The sequence below is a fragment of the Drosophila simulans genome, chromosome 3L, assembly GCF_016746395.2.
Source record: "Drosophila simulans strain w501 chromosome 3L, Prin_Dsim_3.1, whole genome shotgun sequence".
Taxonomy (NCBI): Eukaryota; Metazoa; Arthropoda; class Insecta; order Diptera; family Drosophilidae; genus Drosophila; species Drosophila simulans.
This window is the reverse complement of record NC_052522.2, coordinates 21,356,597-21,381,633: the sequence shown is the minus strand read 5'-3', so window position 1 is coordinate 21,381,633 and position 25,037 is coordinate 21,356,597. Positions and strand designations below refer to the sequence as shown.

Sequence of the window (25,037 nt, the reverse complement as noted above, 5' to 3'; positions counted from 1 at the left end):
GCAAAAAATACCTAATACACACGCACACACTGGATCACAGGAGCGCCACAGTGTGTGTCAGTGAGTGTAGGTGTGTGTTTGTGCGCAGGCGCCAATTCGAGTTTCTGAGCATTAATTGCTTTTCGCAAAGTACTTCGCAATAAGATCGAATGGTAGGTGTTGTTAACTGGTTTTCATCGCTATATTCAGTTTTCGGAATATTTTTTTGGATTTTCTTAGATATGTTTCTTTGTCAACAAAGAGTATGCACCCACGCATCGATGGCTAATACCGCGCTCCTCCCCCAAAACACCACCCGCACATTTACTACGCGCGCTTTGCCGGAAAGCTCCGTCTCTGCGACGGCGTAAGCTTTTTCTTTCATTCAAGTCGCCGCTGCTGCAGTCGTTGCCGTTATGCTGTGTGAAAGTTAATTCCGTTTACTATCGGCATTCATCATCATCGCCACCCACCTACTCAAACCACCCATACTCCGCACTTTTTACCGGCTTTTTGTGCTAAGCATTTAAGCGGTAATTGACATGCATTCGCCGATATGTGTTGACAGATAACCACTGCTATCATTTGTTGTTGCCATTTGCCCTTTTCCTTTCCCTTTAAAAGTGTGGGAGTGTGCGGTTCAGAGGGGCGGGGATTACTAGTACGAAGGGTAGTGCAAGCAGCAAAGCCCAATTTTCATTATATTGAGTTTAAAGTGTTGCTATTGCGGGCTGAAAGAATTAGACCCTAGAATTTGATTTGCATACTGTGCTTGGGTTTCAAATTTATATAATTTTTGCCATTTTGGAGTACAATAATTATCTTTAGGGCTTTCGCGTTAAATGTGCTTACTGCACTAATAAGACCCATTATAATAAAACCACCATGTGAATCTTTAAAAATCGCACTACCTCATTATGAAAAAGAATCGGTAAAGCACGTTTTTGAGTAAAAGTATTGCATGCCGAAGCATACTGCATATGTATGTAGATAAAGATATGAGGTAACTGACCTTCTTATAAATAAATTACCAAATCATAAGGAAGTTGTGATTTAGTTTTGATGTTGAAGTAGTAAAGCAAGAAGAAAAATATTTACGAAAGTCTCTGAGTCTTTGTTTATTTACGAAAGTCTTTGCTCGCCTTTAAAATCGAAATATGCCTATAAAACAAATTGGACTAGAAATAAATTCTCTGAAATCCCTTAAACATATGTCAATTTTAAAGGTCTTAGGTAAAGATAAGCGAACTAATTATAAGCGGTACGTTTTCCAGGATCACTTTCATATTCTACGTTTTTAGAAAAGTGTAATCCGCTTTTTGGCTTAACATTCTCCTGCTTTCTCTAACAGTAAGGAAACCAAATTTCGCCAACTTAATCAGAGCGACGTGCAATTACGTGCATTAGAGCATTTCCACTTGGTCCATCAGCCCCCGGCTCCACAAATCCCCCTTCACCATCTTGTTGGCTGCTTAGTTCCCTTCTTGGCCCGGTTCTTGTTCCATTTATTTCCGTTACCTTCTGTCATCCCTTGCGCCTTTCAACAGCTCACCGAAGCGACTGAGTGGCGACGGTATCGTCGGGAAATATCGCACTTAAATTGCTCTTAATGAAGCTGCATCACATTTTGCATTTTATAAAAAGGAACACTGAGAAAAGAATCTTATAGGATTACATTGGATATTGGCTAGATCCAACTATTTTTTTTGAAGCTACAATAAAATATAAATTATACAATTAGGTTTTTTCTACTTTAGCTTAATTTACTTTTTATATGAGTTTTACACAATAAGGTACAAATTTGCCTCTGTGCTGGCAGTGAATGGAGTGGATTCATTTGTCGGAAGGGTTCAGTGCATTGCCATTTTTTGAAAGTGAGGAGATCCACTTGCATTCAACAGACAAATGAGTGAAAATTATGCCAAGACACTGGCAATTAATAAGTGAAGAACGGCAACGTGAGCCTCCGCATTCCCTTTTCCCCTCGAGTGCCGCTTGACATTTGTCTCTGGCCACCTGCTGTTAGCCGCCCCTTCAGTGATTACAGACACTCCGTACACCTTGTAGCACAGTCCCATTCCCCAGCACCCACTTCACTAGCGATCCCCTTCAATCCGAACGTCTCATTTACATGCTCGCATTGGGAGTGTTGAGAGTTTGCCTACGGCCGTACATAATAATCCCCTGGTCGCTCTGCACTGCACGAAATCAGTTGGTTGCATTGCAACATGCAATCGTGTCGAATTGCCGCTGGGAATCGGGTTGGTACCTTGATTGGTTTTTAATGAGGCTTCCCAGCTCTAGCTGTAATTGATAAAATAAATAATTGATAATTCAATAAAATATTTGGGTATTGTTTGCTTAGCAAAATTTGCATACAAATGAATCTTTGCACGTAGTGTGCAACTCAGGAAACTCAAATTCTTTTCCTAATAAATGCAATCTTATAATCGTTTGTAATATCCGAAACAACTGTTCGGTTCAGTAATGCATATATTCAATTAAGTTTTAGAAAGAGCTTTTCTTAATCTGTACTAAGAACTATCCGAATTATTTGTGAAGCTCCATTTAGGGCTAGTTACTAGCAATTGCTATTGGCTTCGGACCACTACAGAAGGTCACCACATAAATGAGCAGACATGAATTGGTTCTGGGATTGAAATTGGCCAAACACCAGAGCTGTGGCCATAAAACCATCGCTCCCCAAAAGTCGATGCACACGCAACCACCTCACAATGGGAAATATGAACACTTTTTCTGGCAAAAATTAATAGCTCGAGGAACGGAGAACGATATTAGGATAATTTTTTTTTGCATTGGGTTACACTAGCACATATCTTTTATGATACCAAAAATTGTGAGCGTGGATAAAAATAAAATCAAATTAATGAAACAATTCAGCAACAGTTTCTGGTTTAGTTCTGCAGAACTAAACATTGGTCAATTATGAATGCATGCATTTAATATTATCTTAATCGACCGACTTTCAGAAAATAGGTTTTGGCCAAAAAAAGGGTTAAATTTCCACATTGTGCACCCCACTGCACACACACACAGACAAAATCCCGCACTCTACAATCGATATAAACGCATTTTCATAATTAATCAATGCTGAATAATTTGTCAGGCGAAGTCGGGTTATGTTGTGGCACTGAGTGCGGTGAAGGGGGAAGGCTAGTCCGTGTGGGCGGTGCTGTATGTGCTAATAAGCAAATCTCGGAGGTTTGTTTTGGCTTTTATCGGTCGCAGTGGCGGCTTTGCGGTGAACACATGAAAAATCTATCTATCCGAATCCCACACACATGAATGGCAAACTGACAGCATGAGGCCAGGTCAACTGTGAATGCCGCGTTCACACTGGGACACAAAATGGCGGTAGTAAGGGACTATAAATAGGTGTGGAATTGGGGATTAGAGGAACCATTCCATTCATTGTTGCCTCAGTTATAAGTTCAAGGCTAGTGAGCTAAGTTTTGTTTTGGAAATGTCACTTTACTTGCGAAAATCATACATTTACATTATGAACTTTGGCTATTTACTAAACAGCTGGTTGATATATAAATATGACCCCAACGTGTTATGAAATTAAAACAAATATTTTACATACTATATAGTTGTACAGAAAATATTGAATCCGATCAGAGGCAGGATGTATAGCTTTAGGTTTAATATAAAATTACGTAGAACCCAATACAGCTCGACGTGATTGCCGAACTAAATATACTGTGTTAGCTAAGCAACGCTCCAAATGTTTTTTTTTTACTATCAGTTCACATTACAAAAATAACTAACAATACAAATCTCTAGTAACTAAATGGCAAAACCAACAGTGCATCCGGCTTTTTGGTCCACAGTTCAAGTGTGTGATGCTGTCCGTGTGTGCGGCATGTTCTGGGCATTATGTGTATTTAAAGATCATTAGTGCGCAATTTATATGTAGATATCCGAGTATACGTACGTAAATGCGTATCGATTTCCACCAGTTGAGCGGTCTGAGAGCTTAATGCCAGCACAACGTGTGGCGGCATTGTTAAGAATGATTAAGAGGCTTCGATGGCATCAGCGGCTAGGAGGTGGAAAAGGTCGAGGGGCGGCAGGCTGTCGAGGCTGGGGAGGTCAAAAGGTCGGGAGGAAAGTGCGCTGGGGCGGTGTCAAGGCCAAGACTTGTGTTCCCCATGTGGGTTTTACCTTAATCGAAGCTAAGCCAAATGTGGGGCCACATGACGAAAAAGGCAGAGCGGTGGGAACGGTGATGAATTGGCTTAAATGACGTTAAATAACCATTAGAAAAGTCCTTAGTTCGGCTATGCACCACCTAGCAATTATATTTACGTAATATTTTGTGAAGGTGAACTGTTTCTTGTATCAAATATCTTGTTATATTATTCCCGATCGCTTATGGCACCTACTAAACTAATAAAGGGTAAAATGCCATCGTTTTAGGTGAGGATTTACTTTCGAAATATTTAATGAAATACTACAGTACAGTTACGAAGCACTTTTCAGTTCGTTGGACACAATAGTTTGAAATTGATTTTTCCATTAACATTAAACGATTTTCACCTGGGCTTTTCTCCTCCCATTTTCCCAGGAGCACCAAAGTATGCAATAAAAAATCGCTCCGCATTTTAAACGACCATTCAGCATGGCCTTTCTTTCTCCGCCAACCATCCGCAATATATCGTTGTCAATTTGGCCGATAACGATCAAGATTCCATTAAACGTACCTTTCCGCCATCAACCGGCGCAAAATTTTTGCATACATTTTCCATTTAATCGCAGGAACCTGGATGGTTCGGATAAAAAGAATTTAATGCAGGGTCGCGGCGGGAAAGGATGCGGATTAAATTAATGTGGGGAAACAATGTGAGGGCGCCAGTTGTTTCCACTCGCTCTAATGAAGCAACGTTTGCACACCGACACGCATACCCACACGCATGCACAGTGACACACATACATCCACACATCCGAAGAGCGGAGCAAATAGCAAAAATTCCATGGAGCTTCTGCGGCGCGAAAAAGAAGCCAGAGTCGACCATAAATATTTTTCGAAATAAATTCTCGTTTACAAATTATGATTTTATGACTTTTTGATGGCCCTGCCACAGGACCCACACTTACGCAATTCCCGCTTACACTCACACACACTTACGCAGGGTAATATATTTCCGCCCGTGAGAAGGAAGGAGTGTGCGGCCGAGGCCGATTCGAAGGAAAAACGCGTTACGTATTTATGGCAATTCCGCATTGGGCTGCTGCCGCTACTGCTTTATGTATCGATACAAAGGACCTCCTTTTTCGCCCATCACCAAGTTTGCATTAAAAAAATTGGCACAAAAAACAAAGCGAACAAATCGGACAAAAAAGCCAACGCTTGAAGCGGCGCCAAAAAAAGTTATTACACGAAAGCGCGAAAAAATTCTGTTCGAGTTGAATGCAACTTGCATGTGTGTGTGCCTGTGTGGAATGTATGTGCATGGGTTGCAGCAGCTGCTGCCACTTCCCAGCATTTGTGCTCAATTTTTTGGACGATTTTCGCGCTGCCTACTTTTGGGCGCATAATTTATGACCGCCCGGCATTAAATTAGCCAAAGCGCAGCATGAAAAAGCGACGTCCGGCGCTTATTAGGCGATGACATGGACTGGGGCTTAAGGGAACTGAGGGCCTGGAGGGGGTCCGATTGCCGGGGTGTTCCGGCTAAAAGGGCGTGACACACATCCTTACAAACAGTCCAGTCGACTGGACTCTCCTTTGGGCCAAGCCAGCGGGCCACATTTTTTCGGTCTACAGCGGGGTACTTTGTTAATGCTCTCACTGCCGACGTTTTTTCGCAAATTATAAAATATTTATTTTAAATTTATCTAGCTTTCTAACAGTATGCAAATACGTTGAGAACAATGGAATTGTTATTATTTGTATAAAACCAAAACCAATACGCTTTACAGTAATTTATGAACTTGGAAATAAAACTATCGGAATCGCGGTAATATTTTAGGAAACTTATTTATTTTGATTATGATTTTATGTATCTATTGTGTTTGGGACGATTTCTTTTTATACTTCTTTAGAGGATATCTGGATTTTAGACAGTTGCAACAATTGAATACATATATATATCAGTACTTATGATCACTACTTAAAAAACTAGTGTCCGTCCGTTTGTTTGCAAAGTTGTATCCAGTTTATCTTCATAATATGATATTCTAGCTAGTACAATATAGCTGTTGGAACAGGCTGAAAATAAATTGAAAATTTTAGTTTTTGACCATAGAGTGTTCTTATTAGATATATACTGCTTTCTTAATTTATAATTATTTCAGCAGAGGCTATGTATTCCCGTTTATTGTTCGTTTTGAATGCAATGAATGAATGCATTTATTTATTTATTAATTATAGTTAGGAAATGCTTTATTCGGATCTAAGAAAACAATAATTTTGCATAAAATTTCAAGACCTTATAATATAGTTTTACAGTCGCCTTATTATAATAATCTAAGTAAATATAATATTATGGTTAAATGTTATTCGGCAATTATACAAAAGTCGGGAAGGCATTTAAAATCTATTCTTAGTTTTTTGAGATCGCCTCAACAGCGCGGGTATAACTTTTGAAAATTCAGATTGCATTTTTTGGACATTAAATTTAAATTTAATGAGAAGCGCATGGTTTAACCCCATTTCATTTCCACTATCACTACCTTACCAGTCTCAGAAGACAGGCCTCTTGCGTCCTTAAAAGGATATATTCATGAACGCCCTCAGTTCGCTTGGGTCTGTTTACTTACAATTATGAGCGTGTTGATGACAACGTTGCCAGCGCCCTCGTCCTTCGTCTCAAGCAGTCACACACTTGGAACTTTTTTGTTTTATGAATTTCGCCAAGTCTTCGAAGGGGCCTTGGGCTGCGGCATTGCAATAATAATTACAAATGTTGCACAATAAATTGCAAAGTAAACAGACTTGGTGACAGCAGCACACTCGAAGAGCAGCAGCAGCAGAAGCAGCAGAGCAGGGGCAAAATTACTTCCTGCTGAATCGTAGCGGAAATGTACATACAAATGGCACTCACACAGGCGCAATCACAATCACAGAAACAGGATGTGTCTGACTGGAGCAGTCCTTTTCCGGTTGAGAGCGTGAGCACGAAATCGAATTGGATGCTGGCTTCGCACTCCTCTCCCTGCATTCTGGGGAATCCCCCTGCGTGTCACGATGGCATCTCTGCCAGGACCCCTGCTCCTCGGAGACTGGCAACTTGTCAAATAGAAAATCATAGAAAAAAGTCCCGCGGCGGCGACAAGATGCGTAATTGCAGAACTCCGAGCGGGAAACTGTTGCACTGCGGCCGCCAAGGATGTGAAAGGATGTGGCCGAATGTCGAAGGATGTGTGCTCCAAATGGCACGGGTTTTTGCATTCCCGCCCTCGTTTCGCCACCTCCACTCCTAAAAACACTACTATCTTCTTGACTTGTCGGAGAATGCAATAAATCCTGGACTGGCAAAACAATGACAAATGTCCTCTCTTCCGCTACGCATTTCTGCCTCCGTGTGTGTCATCCGCATGCCGGACATTTAATTTGATATCCGCTTATCGCCAGCCATTCCCCTTAGCCTCTGTCGTCTGCATGCCTAACTGAAGATCCCATGGAGTTCTGATTTTATCTTAGTGGCCCACCTGGGTACGGCAGTAATGTGTATTTCTCTAATGACACAAATTCAACTGGTCTATTTCCATTACATTCGTTAAATGACCACAGTAAAAATTGAATCGCTTATCTTCGCAATTAGTGTTATTTGACTTAGCATCCGTTCAACTGTCACAATGTTAATTATGGCCAAATACCAATAAATTTTGCTAAGCCTATATTTTATCAGCCACTGCAAATTAATAAATTTCATATGCAGCAAGAAAGCGTTTTATTGCTATGTTATTTTAAATTTGTGTCTGCAATTAATTGGAATGCCACAAATTGCGGATTTATTAGTATGGGTCACATGAAAAATACCAATTACCAATTACCAATTACCTAAACAAAAAATCAACTTATCCATTTTAGAGTCGCATGCAAAGCTTTAGCAAGAAACATAATATTTTCTTATCCTTTCAGCCCTTTTAGGCGACTGCCATGTAGAATCACATAACAACAAAGTGCATTTAAAGTCAGAAAGGAATCATGGTGGAATCCTCGAGTCTGGGGAGGACCCCGCCGGCGGCCCAGCAGCCCATTCCGCAGCAGCACTCCCCTTCGCCCTCTGGACTGCGATGCGGCAACATGGAGACGCGTGTTCGCGGCGCCTGGTACCGCGTCCTGGTCACGCTGGAAACGGACTTCCTGGCCGTCAGCCTGGACGAGTCCTGTGAGGCGGCGCAGCCATCGAACGATGGACAGTCTACCACCTTGAATGGAACCTTGGGGTGAGTTGCGGTCTATAAGGAACAAAAAAGCATGGGACACGATTATTTCAAAAACATGTTTGGGTTTTTAAGGTTATTGTTATTGCTTTCAGGACTAAAGGTTTTCATTTAATTTAAGAACTCCTCGACATCATATAACTAGAAAGGTGCAAGTAGCAAACGATTATCGAGTACATAGCACCTGCTTTTGTCTTTAGAAACATTCTAATATTTGTGTTTTTGGGCTGCCAGCACTTCTGTTTCTCATGAAAGATGTTGTTATAGTTGTGGCCACGCAGTAGACTGTAGGTCAATATAAATGAATCATATCCTTAAGACTGCTAGGATCATTGCTGACTGTCTACTAACCATTACATACAATGCCAATTTGCGGTAAGCTCAAGATGCAATCATTATTTTTTCCCACAGAAGCAATCACAGTGGCGGAGGAGGCGGTGGCGCAGGCGGTGGTGGCTCAGGTGGAGGTGGCCAGAACGGCACCCTGCCCAGTTCCGCATCGCTACAGGGTATGAATATCCAGGATACAGAGCTAGACGGCTCCGCTAGCAACGACAATGGGGACCGCGATCCTTGCCTGAACAACAACAACAATGCTGGCGACGGCGGCGGTATGGATATGTGCGACGTACCTGACCATGTGGCCAACCAGAAGCGGCATGTGCGGATCATCAAGTCGGACAACAACGGCCTGGGTATCTCCATCAAGGGCGGCCGGGAAAACCGCATGCCCATCCTCATCTCGAAGATCTTCCGGGGCATGGCCGCCGACCAGGCCAAGGGACTCTACGTCGGCGACGCCATCCTGACCGTCAACGGGGAGGAGTTGCGGGACGCTACCCACGACGAGGCGGTGAGGGCCCTCAAGCGGTCCGGTCGAGTGGTGGATCTGGAAGGTGAGTACACAACGATGATACATTTGTTACTCCCCTACCAAAATGTCAAATTGTTATTTGCGTAAAACATTTCGCACACACGAAGTCGGAAAATGGGAAAGGTGGAGTGCCGAAAAAGGGGGAGCTTAAAAAACGCGAGTCAAACTAAGAAGTAAACTATGAGTGTCATGGCGAACAGTTGGGCACAGTGGGATAGATTGAGCATATGTAGACATAAAAAAATGATTGTCTTTGTTGTTACTAGGAGAAATTATGGCATATGGAACTGCTAAATATTTCTTGGATTTTATTCCATTCCACTCCATTTTATTGATATAAATCCTTGTTTAGCTCAGGCTTAATCGCTGTTCCCTACTACGGACTAGATCCAACTCAAAATGCAGATCCCCCTCAGTGACAATAAATTTGAAGTATGTTTTGTCTGCGCTTGTTTTTGTGATAAATTACGTCTTTAATTTTCCTCTCCCCCATTCTCAAACCAGCACAGATAATCTTTTACAAACTTGTTCAACCGTGATTAATTGACCGACAGTGGGGATTCTTTTTTGTCCTGTTGTCGTGGCACCCGTCCCATGGTGGTGAAGCGAGCTGGAAAGGCGGAACAGAGGGTTTTAGTGCAAATACATACGTGGGATTACTCAGCAAAACATGCGAGTCACTGCCGCAGCCACTGCGACTGCTATTGCCACTGTTGCAGCTGGGTCCTGTTGTAAATCCCCCAGCATCCAGCTCCTCTTTTGCCACGAGTCCCCATTTTCCCACCACTCCACTCTTGTTGACTGTTAGCTGTTGACTGCCGCTAGTTGCGCTGGTTTGTTGGCTGGCTGGATGGCTGGTTGGTTGGCTGGTTGGTTGGTTCGTTGCCTGGTTTGTTTGCCCCGGCTTGGCAATGAGTAATGAGAAAAGTTTTCTTTCCATTTGATCAAATGGCCCAAAAATACATAGCCGCTCCTTGTGGGCGGTACACCAACGCCCATTGGCGTCGAATGGCAAAAAGCGAGAACGATTCTCGTTGAGCGAGGTTGGGCTGCAGGGATGCTGGGATCCTTGCAAGCTACGCACTGCATTCTCAACTGTCTCAGTAGCTGACACGCAGGAGCTGGCAGACATAAATATAGCAAGGGTTTTCTGTGGTGAAGGTGGTGGTTTGCAGCAGATAGAAATCGGAAGCAATTATCAAGGTTTGCTAATCTATAGGAAAAATAGTGTTTACAAAATCCTTTAGTGTTGGGTGGTTATTAAAAAGCCCTTTTTAACGATTAAAGGCAAAGATACAATTAAAAATTAACGTTAATTAATTTAACTGCAAGAACACATTGGGCTTTGGCAAGTGTTTTGGCACTGCGAACATCCTACATACTCTAAAAAGGGATACACGAGTCCCAGGCCTGATCTAATAACAAGCCAAGTACACAATCACACCAGCACATCATCATCGTAATCATGAAAATGGTCAGGCGAAGCTGGAGCATCGTTTCCTGTTCATCTCCATTGAATTGTGTTTTGCTGCGATCCGCTCGACTCCTGATTCATAACACAATAAACAATAGTAAGCATCAATTAGGCGATGTATGGGTGGGATGTCCTTGCGCACACACAAACGCACGCAGTGCCCCGCAAAGCGGCAATCCTAGACACACCCACTTGTGCATCCTGTGGGCGTGACCCAATCACATGCCAAACCATTTGGCATAAACAATGCAATGAGCCGTGCACGAGAATTGTGCTGAAACAACTTCCTCTTCGAAATGATGGGGAAATGGATGTAGTCGGTGCAGGAGTTGGAGTTCCAGTAGAAGTTGTAGTGCGGAAGACCTTTGACTCAGCCAATTCTATTTCTTGGCATACACATTTCCTGGGCAGATGCCACAGTTAAACAGTCGATTTAATTAGTTTATACGAGAATTCCTTTAAACATCTATAGAATTTCCAGCTATATTATATGAAACTGTTAATGAAAGTTAGATAAAAAATTCTTCAGTTAAATCAGTGATTTAATAACATTATTAGTCTTTGTATGTGAAAATGGGGAAAGTTAGGGATCTATTTTGATATTTAAAACAAGTCAGATATTTCATAATTTCTTAGGTAACAACTCGAAAATATTTGTAAAATAAGTGCCAAATAACCGCAGAAAAATTCAGTAGAAACAAGTACGTATATTTTCGTTCAAATAATCCCCACACGTGGACAAGCAAGTGAAGCCCTAAATCCGCCTCAGTCGTTCGCTCCTCAGGCGCTGACGTGGCTGCTCTACGGCAAGGATGAGGCGACCAAACTGTGGTCCCCTGGCGCCCAAGGGCAGCAGGATCAGGCGACCACTGGAGAGCTCGTTGGTCAGCGCCTCCTCCGCCGCCGCCTCCTCTTCAACCAGCTCAACTTGCGACTCCTCCAGATCCAACTCGTTCTCGGTCTCGCTCAGCTCAGGCACTCCGTAGGTGGCGGCGGGTGGTCCATAGGCTCCAGCCGGGGTGACAGCCTTGACCGCCGCCTCGGGCTCATCGTCCTGCGACTCCGCTTGGCCCAGGGCAGGGACATCAGCAACAGGCTGCTCGCCACCAGCAGCAACAGCGCCATCGGCGGCAAAGTCCTCGACGGCATCCAGGGAGGGGGGCTGAAAATCGCGGGCTGGCTCCTGGGCCACCACCACTACGGTGTCCGGCTCCAGGGGATCCTGCTCTTCAGGGGCTCCGTACGTGTTGGCAGGCGTGCGGATGGACACTTCCAAATCCGCTTCCGTCTCCGCTTCCGGCTGCTGCTCGGTGGTGCTAAGTGGTTCGGTATTCTCCAGGGTTTCCACTTCGCTGGCAGACGTGGTACTGGTGGTGGTCAGTGGTTCCGTCTCGAGCTTGGGCTGCACTTCACCGGGCAGATTAAAGGGAACCCTGGGGCGGAAGCCAGCTGCCGGATAGGGTGTGGATGAGTACTCCACCTGGCGTTGACTCTTCGCCCGACGCTGTGGCATGGCGGAAACGGCGGAGAGGGCCAAGAGGCACACGGCCAGAATCAGGATGGGTTGGCTCTTCATGTTGATTGGTGGACGAGTGCTAACTGTTTGTGCCCGGCTGCTGTGGGTGCCTCCTATTTATGTGGGGAGTGCCACCGATGCTCCCATCAGAATTCAGTAACGGTCGCAAGGTCGCCTTCGCCGGGGGTTATGATAACTCACTCGCTCCCAGATGCATAGTACGAATGCGAATTTGTGGAACAACTGACAAACTGGCGATATTCGCGCATTTAAAAACGTATCGTGGCCCATCAAAGCAGCCATCAAGCTCAATGTTAATGTCGCTTTAATATCAACAGCCGACCTGCCCCATCCCGCGCAACTTCAGTTCCATCTCGGGCTGAGCCCTCCAAGACTCACGTCATCGTCTCCAACGTGCCTCGCATGCCGCGCAGCCCAGAGCTCAAGTATGTAGGTATCTGTCCCAGAGTCTGACTCGCATTTAATTTTGGCCAGCGCATGTCCATGCTGAGCTGCTGGTGATCCATTTCGCTGCCTCTTCGGGCCCACAGTATATTACAGCCAGCCAGTTTCAGCGGCGAAACTATTCTCGCTAAAATTGGGAATAGCTTCGAAGCTCTTGTACTCTGTTAATTTAATTTGTTTTAAAATAAAACTTTAAATAATGCAGTAATTGAAATTAATTAAATTTGTTCTGACAAAAATGAATATATTTCCGAAAATGTACACGTCATCTTTATATGTTATAAATATATTTATTTTTTGCTACTATCTAGATACAATTGATTCTTAAACAATTTTAAAGCTCACTTACAGACAGTAAACAGTAATGAGTATCCATAGCCATTACCTTTATTTAAGCTGATTTGCATTTACATAATCACTTGTTTGTAGACCCACATCCCCTCGATAAACCAATCCAATCAATTAGCCAATTTACCCCGCTCCATTTCTGCGCCCAGAAATTTGCCTTCGCCACTCGTTTTGCTATTGAGTGCGCATTTTGATTTTCGGCTTTCGGTTTGCGGTCGTTTTCATAATTTCGACGGAGTGGAGTGCTCATTAAATTAAAGTGGCCCAGATCTATAGGCACGCAGAGTGGCGCAAATGTAATCACATTTCTAAAGCCCTTGGCCATAAAGGGGCGGCGACAAACGCAGCAGCTCAGAACTGCCCCGCCCCCTTTCCGCCCACCGACATCGGGCCAGCTCCTGATTCGAACTTCAATTTACAAGTTGGGCAAGTTGTTTGCCAGGCTCCGCTGGCCGCACAACTTTGGCCCGGAGGATTTGCGCACAGGCAGTCTTATTGTAATTTAAATAAGGCGCGGAACGGGCGGAAGTCGGGGGGATCTGCAACTGGGGAACTGGAACTGGATTCCAGCTCCGACTGCCAAATGTCAGCCAGAGATTCAGGAGAATCCGACGGAGGAGGCGACGACAGTTGGCTTTGCTCGCCTTCGCCTCCCAGAAGTCCATTAGCAATGGTTTTTACAGCTTGGCACACATTTGCGGACTCACCAACGAAACCCCCAAACCCAAACCCACCAGTTCCACCTCCACCCAAGTGCCCCTACTTAACCAACCTGCCCACTTCCTCGCCAGGAACGCGTGAGATTTTACTCGCAAAAGTTTTGTGCAAAGTTTGTTTTAACGCACGATTTGCCGAATTCCGAATGCCGCCTGCTGTTGATATCATATTCCGACCGGCCACGCCCACTATACGGGCCGCCTCTTTGATTTATGCTTTTGGGTGGCAGCTCTGCCGGATTTTCCGGATTTCCTTTTGTCGGCAAAGGTGTAAAAAAGTTTTTTGGCCTGGCTGTGAATTAAGTGGGATAATGTAGAAAGGGCGAAAAGCGAGAGAGCAGTGTTAAATGACTGCGTTTTGTGTAATATTATTATAGTTTGGATGATCAAGAAAAGCTGAACATGCATGTAATGCAAGGAGCTTAGTAATATATAGCATAAAAAGGACATTTTATACTAACCAAAGAGCTAAAGATGGCTAAAAACTTACAAACAACATCGGGGTTAAATTACAAGTTATATTTTTGGCCATAAAATAATATATTTAATTTATGCTAAGAGACAAGAAAGTGGCAGTGCAATAGATCAAAACTACGAAATTTATTAAAACAAGCTTATTCTGTAATTTGTGGCAACTTTTTGCAGATAAAGAGTATTAATTCTTACAGCTGCATGAGGGGCAATCCAAAATAAAAAACAGAAACTTGCAACTCCAGGCCATTGAAAATAATAGTAAACTTTGCAAAAAGCTAGCACGGATTAAATAAACACTCCCAATAAATAAACATATTTCCTGGGTACTTTCATGAGTTTTTCGTTTGCATCTCAAAAATTCGTTTACTCACCATTTCAAGTCATATAGACTTAACCCACATGCTAGCAGCCCTTCGCAAATCCTTGACTTTAATCTTCAGTGGATTGTTTGTAAAACCCTATTTATTTGAAAAATGTGAGCGAAAATATTCATACTTAAGCAGCTAACAATTGTGGCCTGCGGTGGTTTTCAGCCAACTTTTCCATAACTCGTTTGTTTTTCTAGCAACACAGCACACACACACACTCTCAACTTTATTTACACTTAAATGCAAAAATTTGCACAACTTATTACCGCTGTTATTGTTGTTTTTGCTGTTGCATCTAAACTTTTGCCGCTGGCAGTTAGGTTTTCGTTTGTCGTTTTTGGCTTAGTTTGCTCTGCAGTCCACTTCAAAAAATCCCGCCCGACCATCCGAAACTCCCCTTTTTTCCGCAAAAGCTTCATCACACTTTGCGCCTGCCGCTATGCAACTTTTTTTATATATTTTATTTCTCCGCTTGTTTGCCCGTTTGTTTGCCGTCGGTCGCATATTTGTGAGTGCAAATGTTTGCAGAGCTGCAGAAGGCGCGGGAGTTGGCCACTCGCCGTTCCACCTTTCAGAGCACGTAAATGCCGAGCAATTAGCAGGTGGGTGGCCATTGGCCAGGCCCCCTGCCATAGCGCATTACCCATCCGCCGTGTGGCCGTCTGCTCTAATTAGTCGAGCTAAACACACGAATTGAGTCGGACGAACCGCCGCCAACCGGTTGCAACCGTCGGCCGATGGCATTAAGTGTGAAAATTGAATTTCCAAATCACTCGAACGGCAACCGAGGACTACAACAGCAAAAACAACGCCAAAACAGGAACAGCAACGACAACGGCAACAGCAAACGGAAATTGTGCAAATGTTGTGGGCGGAATCCTGAGCATATCAAGTGGGCCGGGATATGGCTTGGGACTTTTCCAGCTAGATATGCGACTCGGGGTGGGGAAACTTGGAAAATGCTCCCTTCCATCACCGCCATAGCACCTGGCATCGTCAGCACCATTTGCATAGTAGTTGCACAGTGGTCTACTCTCTAATGAATACAGCAGAATACAGTAGAACACATCCCATTGTAATTCCTAATTACTTTCGAAATATAGCAACAAAAATTGTCGTTGGTATCCACTTCTCATTGGTTATTTTATTTAAAATATATGACTGCTCTATTGTATTTAGTTTTTAAGGAACTCGAGGTAGACAAAGGTTAAGTACTAAATCATAAAGCTGTGCCCAAGGTTCCCAAGCGTTTGACTCTAGCCGGGGGGGACTTTGGGTGTGCAAATCGAATAAAAATGGAGCGGAAACTCTAATGAATTTATGCCGCAGCGTTTGCCAAGACTTCCGCAGCGACAACAGCAAGAGCAGAACTAGCGAAGAAGGCTCTAACTGCGGCTGATTGAATGCTGTGAGTGCATTTGCGAGTGTTTTGCTGATGACACTGTGCCCCTCACCAAACATCCCGTCCTGCATCCATATTCATGCGATAGCGTTTGATTTGCACTGATGTTTATGTCCCCGGTTGGTTTCCTCCTCTGTGCTTTGCAGTTAAATTCCTGCGCGAAGTGACGCCCTACTTTCGGAAGGCGAGCATCATCTCGGAAGTGGGTTGGGAGCTCCAGCGGGCCTTCCTCTGTCCGCTGGGACCGGGCGTACCCACGTCGCCGCCCGCCCCCAAGACGACACCCCGGGCGGATACGCGATACATCCCGCTGCAGCTGACGCATCTGGCCAGGAATCTGAAATACATCGACCCGGGTAATTAGAGATATGTCAGAGATTTATTTAAGAAATGTACAGCATGCTAATTCTTATGATAATATGCAAGTGCACAAAATTGGAGACCGAAGCGATCATAAAGTTAAAGATATAAAACCCTGATAGGTTTAATTGAATATCCATTAGTACTCGAAGCTAATCATTCATCTTTCTCCGCGTTAGAAAATCGGTGCTTCGAGTTGCATTCGCCGGACGGAGTGCACTCCTGCATCCTGCGGGCAGCGGACTCGGCGGAGGCCCTGGTCTGGTTCAACGCCCTCCACTCGGCGATGGGCACCAGCACGCAGCGCGCTTTGGCCGAGGCCAATCGGGCGCTGACCAACCTCATCGGCGAACTGAAGCACATTGGATGGCTGAGCAAGCGGCTGAGCGGCGGAGGAAGTTCTGGGAGCGCCGGTGGCGGAGCGGCTAGCGGAGGCAGCGGCACCTCGAACAGCGGTGTAGCCGGCGAGTTGGTAAGTGTAAGTTGACCCAACATCCCAATAAGAGTAACTTAGTAACTTACATATGCTTATGCTTAAAAATAGAAACATTGCATGATAAAAAAATTAGCAATCTCGCTTTCTAACATATCTAAAACGTATGCTCTACCCAACTATTTGAAAAGCAGCTAGTTCTAAGGTGTAACTTTCTTCTATCAACAGCCCAGCGGTCGTTCCAGTTCCGAGAGCTCTGATGAGAGTGACAAGTGGCTGCCCATATTCGTGGCGGTTACGGAGCGTGAGTTCCGCATATACGAGAGTGCTCCCTGGTCGGTGGAGGCCTGGAGTCGGCCCTTGGAAATCTACGCCCTGGCCACAACGCGTCTGGCAGGAGCCGGCAACAATTCCTCCCTGAACGTGAGTATATAACTGACATCGGAACAGAGCAATTATTATACTCGTTGCCATTGAATCGCTTGCAGGGCCAGCAGACCACGGTGTTCTGCGTCCGATGCGGCACCGCACGCGGGGTGCTCGTCTACTGGCTCCGCTCAGAGACGCACCGGGACATGGCCGCCTGGGCCAGGTCCCTCGTCCAGGGCTCCCACCAGGCGGTCAACTACCAGAGGGAGTTCTCCTTCCGCTGCCTGTTCCAGGGCCGGCAGTGTCAATTGGTTGTGCACATAAACCGAGGCTTCTTTCTGTACGACTGCGGTGGATTCGCTCCAACTACTCCGACGGTGGCCACCGCCAAGACGCAGCTGTGGCAGTTCGCCTTCGACAAGCTGAAGGGTTCCGCGGATGATGGCGCCAGGATGTTGTATTTGGACTTTGGCGAGGACGGAGAGATTGTGAGTGCGTCCGAAAGGTGGAAAATTTTAGTTAATCGCGATCTAATTGCAGGAACTGGACATGGAGTGCTGTCCCAAGCCGGTTGTCTTCGTCGTGCACAATTGCCTGTCGGCCAAGGTTCACAATATCGCCTAGGACGAGGTTGAATTGGAAAGGCAGTCTGATAACTGTTGATGTTTTGGGTGTAATGGATGTGAATTTGCACTAGGTATAACGCTACTGTGCATATTGTTTAAACATATTATTTAGTTATTAGATTGTTCAACGAAAGAGTATTATTACTTAGTTTATATGTTCATAGTTTGTTCTTTTAGGCAATTAACATATCTGAAGACATTTATAAATCGCAATAATTGTTACCTGTCAATTAATCCAGATTTAATCAAGATTCTCGCATTAGGCGATACATTTTGCAAACCTCATTTGTAGATCAGCCTAAAAGACGATCGCAAAATATTATGATTCTGTTCGAATTGAAGCTTCTGTTTTGCCTAAAATATTAACATTTACAAGAGTAAGGCCTACCAAAATTACGACTTAGTTAACTTAGCAAAGAAAGTATTAGATAGTGGTAGATGAGTGAGCATTTCGCGCTTCCTGGTGGGTTGGGAAATGGATTAGTTGGATAGGATTAGTTGGAAGACGAATGCAGAAAAAGAAAAGTAGATTTTTTGAAAATAAAAAACAAGAAGCACAAACCAAAAACCGAAAGTAAAGACAAGTAAGACAAAACAAACAACTTTATGTAACTTGTAAGTAGACGTAAACTCATTTTATACGTGTGTCATTTACACAGGTTACCTTCTAAAGTGAAATCGAAAAACGAAATCTAATTCTATGAACTCCACAACATTTGCATAAACGTTGAACAATAATTATCGTAATTGTACTTAACTAATTGTATCTTGAATCTTGTATCTAAACGAAGCACACATATCTCGAGGCCCCGTCATTGGCGTCAATATCGAGCGTTGATTAGGCTCCCAACTAAACTAAACTAAATATAAAATCAGATAGTTACCTAAAAGATACGAGTATATCCAGGCCATTTCGCAATTTTTCCCCACTCTTCATGTACAAGCCATCGATCATATGCAATTATTATACATTTATATCTACATATAACACGACACATACTCATTTTATGAAATTAGAAATTTCGTTATAGACACAAACACACAAAAGAAGAACAACAAAAGTAATGCAAGTAATGACAGAAGTCAATAAGATAATAACAAAGTATAAGACGTACAATATTTTTAACGTAAGTAGTGTTGAATCTTCTATAATAAACTTATATATAAATACTATCAACTATATCGGACTCGTGTTTGTATTTAAATGGAGGATGCGAAATGGGATTTATGAGCCCTGCCAAAACTGAATCGATTGCATGCGATTATTTGATGGGTTACAGAGTACGCAAGTTGTGATAACACGGAATAAGATTCACAAAAAAACGATTCGGTTAGAATGACCTAACTTTGACAAGAACCAACCGCAGGAATCCAATTAAAATATGCCAAATGCAATTACTCGAAGTTAACCCTTCAACGAATGTTGTGCATTCTATGCCTTCACACATTTCTCTGGGTCAGCAGGCAATCAATGAACTTGTAGCCTGTTGCCATTGTTGTTGTCCCAAGACACATTTATTTCCTCCTGTGAGCATGTGTGTTTATATGCATTTATTTTCAATTTTATCATTTCCCATTTAGACGAAAACAAAGTCACCCGAAGAACGTGACCAGCATGGCCAACAGCTGGCACGGTCAAGCCACTAACTTTGCTCATCACAAAGTTAAACCGACAAAACTACACACGCTCACACACAGATACTTTCCAAGGCATAGGCCTTCCCTACAGTTGGGGTCAACTTAATAGATACGAGTTGGTTTGTGTGCGTAACATTTTAAAACAAACCTAACATATAACTTAACTTTCTTCAAATCAAGTCATACTCTATTTTAATATATACCAATTTCTTTGATTGTGATTTTTGATACATTGCATAAACTAATTGGTTTAGCGAGGGTTTTCGGACTCCAGGGTAGAAGCGAAGTTTGTTATCTTTACTTTTCAAATAACTGGAAAGCTAGTGCCACTGGCACTACTATTTCAACCTCTGGCGTATGCGTAGTATGCTAGTGTGCGTAACGAAGTTAAAGGCAAGAATGTAAAGTGACTTTTTGGGGCTGCCACTCTGGCCATCGTTGCGGTCAATGGGGATGTGCGGGGCTTAAGGTGTAACGACCCAGGCCTTTCTGGCCTCCTTCAATGCCGCCACAGACTCGCACAACACAACACCCTCTGGCAGACAGAAACTCACGCCCACCGACGGTCGGAATTACATTTCCGGTTTGGGCCACTTGCGGAAGTTTCGCGTTAAATTAAATGCTCAGGGCTGAAATTATGACAGCTCCCGAATGGGTGGGAACCATTTGTATAAATACGCCCGTCTGGAGTGGACTGCCATCAAATCGTCAGCAAATTGACCAGCGAACATGTGGAAAGGACTCGGTTGCGCTCTACTATGCCTGGCTGTGGTCCAGGCGGCTGTTATCCGCCCCGGAGCGGATCCGGAGGTTCCGGAAACCACAACTAGTGCGGTTATCCGGGATAAAGAGGGGGATGTCACCACCGAGGAGGCCACAACTTTGGCGGGTCCTGCTTTGAGTCGCGACGAGGAGGCCAGCATACTGATTGATCCTGCCCCGGGCACTTTACATGAGGATAGCGCTGTGGCGCCAGAGAAGTCCGGGAAGCTCCTGCTGCTTAGTACAACACCCAAGCGAATCCATGAAATTGAGCGCCATCTCGAGGAGCAGGACGACGAGGGGGAGGACAACAAGGCCGAAGTTGAGGTAACCACAACTGAGCAGCCAAAGGAAGCCGCGGAGCTAAAGGTGGACGAGGAGAAGGGCGTCACTCCTGAAAGTTTAACCACAGAGAGCAGCACAACTGCGGCCACTACCAAACTGTTTGCCATCGACGCCACTCCGGCCGGAGAGGAGTCCCCACCACCGAACGTGGCCATCTCCCTCTCCCAGGACAATGAAAATGCAACGCTATCGATTGCCGAGCAGCCGCAGGTGCCCGGCGACAATAATGCCGCCGTGGAGTTGGCCATCGTGGAGCCGGAGGCCGAGTACGTGCTGGTGGATGGCGGCCACGATGACCTGGACCTCCAGCTGGCCAGCTTCACGCACATCGACAGCGATGCCCACTTGCAGCCGGTTGTGCACTCCGTCGAAATCGTGCCCACCAGCTTCGATGATCCTTTGATTGTCAATTACGTGCACAATTTGCGCTGACTTTCCCAAGGAGGCGTGCCAGGACGAATCAATTAACCCGGCGCGGTGGCCACGCGGACTCTGTTAAAGTTTCTTCTTAACTCGTTTTTGATGACTTTTGTTACCTCTTGAATATGCTTATCGAATGGCTTGATGAATGGCCTTTAACGAAATAAATAGGCCCATATTTTAAGGGCACACATTTTAGTCTTTGATATAGATTAACAATATATTAGATATAGATTGAATTGGTGCTGCTCGAATTGGACTTGACAAAAAAAAATCTATTCATAAATATGGTACTTTGTATCCAAATTTATTGGAGCTGTCGCTTCAATAGAATGCCGTGGTGAATCCACGAAAATCTCACATAAAATATTCAAAAATATTGCCATAAATGTCTGCCACGAGAACTCCAACCGCTCAACAAGTCCCCAACAGTATAAAGTAGGTTCAATGGTCTCGGCGGATTCACTCCTCCCGTCACGTGGTACAGGGAGCACTCGCATACTCGTTATTCAATTTGAATCCTCCATGAAGACGGCAGTGGAGGGTGTGGGGGTTATAAGCTCCGCCTCCTCCTCCAAAGTCGCCGAACGCCTTTCCGGATGCCACGCACGTTCCACGGTTAAAACTTTGCACATCCGCACGTCAAATTTAATACGGATGTCGGCTGGCCGGGATGTCGGGTTGCCGGGAAGAAGAACTCTCCGGCTGACTGCAGATATAAGCTGTCACCATTTGATAGAAAACACTCCTCTCCTTCAATTGGAAACGAAAACAATATTTAACAAAACATTCAGTGACGTTAGAGAAACAAAGTTTGGAACGTGCCACAACTTCCGGCCGATGAAAACGATAAGAGTGATGACGTTATAATTTGTATTCCTATAAAAACTTCCAGAATCTTTGCTGTCAAGTTAAGTAAAACAGCTCGTGGTGCTTGAACGTTCAAATAGTAGTTTATAAATTGAATTGATTTTCAGCCATATACAGTAGTATAAGTAAATACCAAGAGTTTTAAAGGTAAATAACAATAGAAAACATTTATTTCTTCATAAACAAAAGTAACTTTAAATACTGAACTGTTAACAATGATAATGATTACCTCCCGCCCCATTACCACCGCTGCTCCACATGCGTGGTGTAGACAAATCCCCGGGATCTGGGAGCCTGGATCAGAGGCTGCGATCGCAGGGGAATAGCCACCGGAATGGAGGAGGGAGCTCTAGCCACCACCACAGCAGGTCCCACATTGGCAGTAAAGACGACACTCTCCGAGTCCGGCTCATCCTTGGATCCTGGTTCCGGAGTGGGTTTCAGGGGGTCAGTGCTGACCCCGCAGACCGGGTGATCGGCATTGCTGTCGGTGGAGTTGCTGGAGAAGGTCTTCTGCTCCTCCTCCCTGCTCTGCTCGGTGGGCAGGCGGAAGGCGCGACTTGGTCGGTAGCCGGCCGGTGTATAAGGAGCTTTTACAAAAGCCCGACCGGAACGGGATTCCACAGCGGGGGGAGCTGGGGGAGCTGTGGTAGTGTCCACGGAGACCCAGTTGGTGGTTGTGCTCCAGTCGTCGGTTGGATCTGTAGTGCTGGTCGACAGATCCTCCAGAGGCAGTTCGGTTGTGGTGGTCAGCTGATTCGTCCCCAAACCTGAGCCTTCCTGAACCTCGGCCTCCACAGCACCGGGCCCTTCAATGACCTCTACTTCCACTTCGCCTGGCAGCCAGAAGGAGCGACCTTGTGGTCTATAGCCTGCCGCCGGATAGGGAGCATCCTTAGCCTCGGCCGGCTGATCCTCCTGCACACTGACCGCATACCGGTTGATCCTGACCTGACGCGCTTCGATCTGGACGGGACTAAGAGCCCAAAGGCAAAGGATAACGGGTAGAATGCACTGCATGTTGGACTTTCGATCTCGGCCCGAATTTAGACCCAACTGATCCACGTACGATTGTGAGCGATACTTTTATACAGAGTTCTCGATCCCGGGGAATATTGACATGAAGCTTCTATATCGACACGACATCGATTAGGCGCACACTTAATGATTTATTTGCATAGCCTTTTGTTTGTTTCTGGTCTCCGCCGACAAAACCACGTCCGCTGCCAGCTCATATCTCCACCATATCGCCCATATCGCCCGCATCGTCCACATTATCACCGGTCTCCAACTGCCAACTGGTGTCCGATGTCCACGTCCGATTCGCCATGTTCTTTGAAAATTAAATGCGTTTCGTACGTGACACGCAATCCAATTCCCAGCCAATTGAAAGCGAAAACGGAGTGGACTGTTGTCAATTGCATTATGCTGGAATTGTCAGCTTGAGCGTTAGAATTTTTGATTAAACACTTATAATCAATATTTATGCGATCAACGATTTGGCGTTGAGGTGACCGCCAAGGTCACCAGCCCGTTCCCCAAACGATTGTTTTGTGTCACGTCCTGAACTATCATTACATGAAATAAAGTGAGGATGGTTAAATGTAAATAATAGGTGCAAGCCCAAAAATATTTACAAATTAGTTTTAAATCGCAATTAAAGAAATTACTTTAATTACTTGTTTTACTTTATACAAATTTGATAATAAAGTCAGCTAGTCTTAAGTTGTTTGATATTTTTTAAACCAATAAGAGTATGAGGGTGATTCTTACAATAAAATGTATTATTTCTATAAATGAATGGCTTTTAGGTACCATACTTAAATTCAGTACAACATAAGTTTTAAATATTTCAAGGCTTTGTGCATTGGCCTAAAATAGATTTTTGCCCGCTTCCATTTTACCAATATCCTTTAACTTCGCCCCAAAATTTACGACTAGCCATTAATTTCACCGTCCGTCACATTAAGAGCGTTTTAATGTTGAGCGATTGGTTTAATCGAGGTGGAGACACTCTCAGATTTTGGACTGATTTCTGGCGGAACCTCGGACATCAACATCTGCTTCCTCTTTCTGGTCACGTCGTGGGCGCATAAAGACGCCGCAGACACCGCCGATCGTGGGTAACCAAGACCATAGTGGAGTGCCGACGTCAGACCGTAGGTCCAAAAAAGGATGCCCACGCTGGGTCCACGCGCCGCACACTAAACAGGTGCCCATCCAAGTCCTACCTATAAAAGCGCCCAGGGAGGCTCTTCCAGTCATCAGTCGTTGGTTCAGCCTTCCCACAGATACACTTCCATCCATTCATCTCCACCATGGCAAAGTTTCAGGTTATCCTTATGGCTGCAGCTTTCAGCCTGTTGGCCGTTTCCCAAGCTCAGCAGCAGCGCTATTCGCAGCGCCTGAGCCGCGGACGTTCGAGGTACTCCGCTCGCCAGGAGCTGGCTCCCGCCGACGCAGCTGATCCGGATGCCGTCACTCCGTATCCCTCGGCGGATGAGCTGAAGCCGGAAGTGCCCTTCGACGAGGCTGCTGCTCCCTCGGCCGCCGAGCCCACACCAGATGCCGTCTATGGACCGCCCGATGCTGCGCCTAACAGCGTTCCCGACGAGGTGTACGGCCCACCGGACGTGACCGGAAACGATCTGCCCGCCGCCGCCGACATTCCGGCGGAGCAGCAGGCCCGTTTGGTAGCTGCCAGGAGGGCCGCTAACTACCGGAGAGTAGCCAAGCCCGTGGCCTATCGCCGTCCACTTTCAGCCGCTGCTCGTCCGGCCAAATTGAGTGCTGTCCGGTCCACCGTGCGACGCTTCTAAATGAAAATCTAGGTAAGGATTTAAGAACTCATCAAGAATAAGTTTTGAACCCCCCCCCCCCCCCCCCCCAAAAAAAAAAAAACAATATACATTGAATAGGCTCGTAAGATTCCATGTAATGATTATTCCTTTAAATAATTCTGGCTATTTTGCTTGCAATTCCAGCAGCCAACTCAAAACAAAAACCCATGACGATCCACCAGCCACGATGACGACAAAAACCCACACAGGAACACTTCTTCACCTGATCCCACACTCTACACATAAATAAAACACATCCGATTATAATATAATGCAAATAAATCTGCTTTCGAGATAGAACGAACTTCTTTTGGCAGACATACCAGTGAATCACTTCGGTACA

The 25,037-nt window shown here is 44.9% G+C and overlaps 5 protein-coding genes across 7 annotated transcripts; 3 read left to right on the top strand and 2 right to left on the bottom strand.

Annotated features, from left to right (window-relative positions):
- The first annotated feature begins 13 nt into the window (after positions 1–13).
- Positions 14–19,001, top strand: LOC6739062 (beta-1-syntrophin). Of its 2 annotated transcripts, none has more exons than XM_016169092.3 (8): positions 14–152; positions 8,090–8,397; positions 8,806–9,290; positions 16,178–16,387; positions 16,571–16,863; positions 17,053–17,247; positions 17,313–17,681; positions 17,734–19,001. In XM_016169092.3, exons 2-8 carry the CDS (start codon positions 8,156–8,158, stop codon positions 17,815–17,817), a joined length of 1,878 nt encoding a protein of 625 aa, XP_016032891.1. In that variant the 5' UTR covers positions 14–152; positions 8,090–8,155; the 3' UTR covers positions 17,818–19,001. The 2 variants fall into 2 exon arrangements, with proteins under 2 accessions (XP_016032891.1, XP_016032893.1); XM_016169094.3 differs by having other exon boundaries at positions 16,571–16,869.
- LOC6739063 lies at positions 11,422–12,375 on the bottom strand. Its single transcript, XM_002085821.4, has one exon. The coding sequence runs from the start codon at positions 12,316–12,318 to the stop codon at positions 11,497–11,499; it is 822 nt and encodes a 273-aa protein (XP_002085857.1). The 5' UTR covers positions 12,319–12,375; the 3' UTR covers positions 11,422–11,496.
- A 1,127-nt stretch (positions 19,002–20,128) lies between the features above and the next one.
- Positions 20,129–21,167, top strand: LOC6739061. The gene has a single exon (XM_002085819.3). It carries the CDS (start codon positions 20,187–20,189, stop codon positions 20,994–20,996), a length of 810 nt encoding a protein of 269 aa, XP_002085855.1. The 5' UTR covers positions 20,129–20,186; the 3' UTR covers positions 20,997–21,167.
- Positions 21,168–21,993: 826 nt separating this feature from the next.
- On the bottom strand, positions 21,994–22,979 carry LOC6739060. Its single transcript, XM_002085818.4, has one exon. It carries the CDS (start codon positions 22,872–22,874, stop codon positions 22,095–22,097), a length of 780 nt encoding a protein of 259 aa, XP_002085854.1. The 5' UTR covers positions 22,875–22,979; the 3' UTR covers positions 21,994–22,094.
- Positions 22,980–24,087: 1,108 nt separating this feature from the next.
- LOC27206206 lies at positions 24,088–24,994 on the top strand. 2 transcript variants are annotated; one of them, XM_039293372.2, is made up of 2 exons: positions 24,088–24,685; positions 24,842–24,994. In XM_039293372.2, the coding sequence occupies exon 1, from the start codon at positions 24,173–24,175 to the stop codon at positions 24,671–24,673; it is 501 nt and encodes a 166-aa protein (XP_039149306.1). In that variant the 5' UTR covers positions 24,088–24,172; the 3' UTR covers positions 24,674–24,685; positions 24,842–24,994. The 2 variants fall into 2 exon arrangements, with proteins under 2 accessions (XP_039149306.1, XP_016032890.2); XM_016169096.3 differs by having other exon boundaries at positions 24,839–24,994.
- The last annotated feature ends 43 nt before the right edge of the window (positions 24,995–25,037 follow it).

Excerpts from the sequence above, each read along its gene's own strand:
- LOC6739062 (XM_016169094.3), top strand. The coding sequence starts at position 8,156 with ATGGTGGAATCCTCGAGTCTGGGGAGGACCCCGCCGGCGGCCCAGCAG. Across the intron at positions 16,388-16,570 it reads TCTGAAATACATCGACCCGG|AAAATCGGTGCTTCGAGTTG; the intron begins GTAATTAGAGAT and ends TCTCCGCGTTAG. Across the intron at positions 17,682-17,733 it reads TTGGCGAGGACGGAGAGATT|GAACTGGACATGGAGTGCTG; the intron begins GTGAGTGCGTCC and ends ATCTAATTGCAG.
- LOC6739063 (XM_002085821.4), bottom strand. The coding sequence starts at position 12,318 with ATGAAGAGCCAACCCATCCTGATTCTGGCCGTGTGCCTCTTGGCCCTC.
- LOC6739061 (XM_002085819.3), top strand. The coding sequence starts at position 20,187 with ATGTGGAAAGGACTCGGTTGCGCTCTACTATGCCTGGCTGTGGTCCAG.
- LOC6739060 (XM_002085818.4), bottom strand. The coding sequence starts at position 22,874 with ATGCAGTGCATTCTACCCGTTATCCTTTGCCTTTGGGCTCTTAGTCCC.
- LOC27206206 (XM_039293372.2), top strand. The coding sequence starts at position 24,173 with ATGGCAAAGTTTCAGGTTATCCTTATGGCTGCAGCTTTCAGCCTGTTG.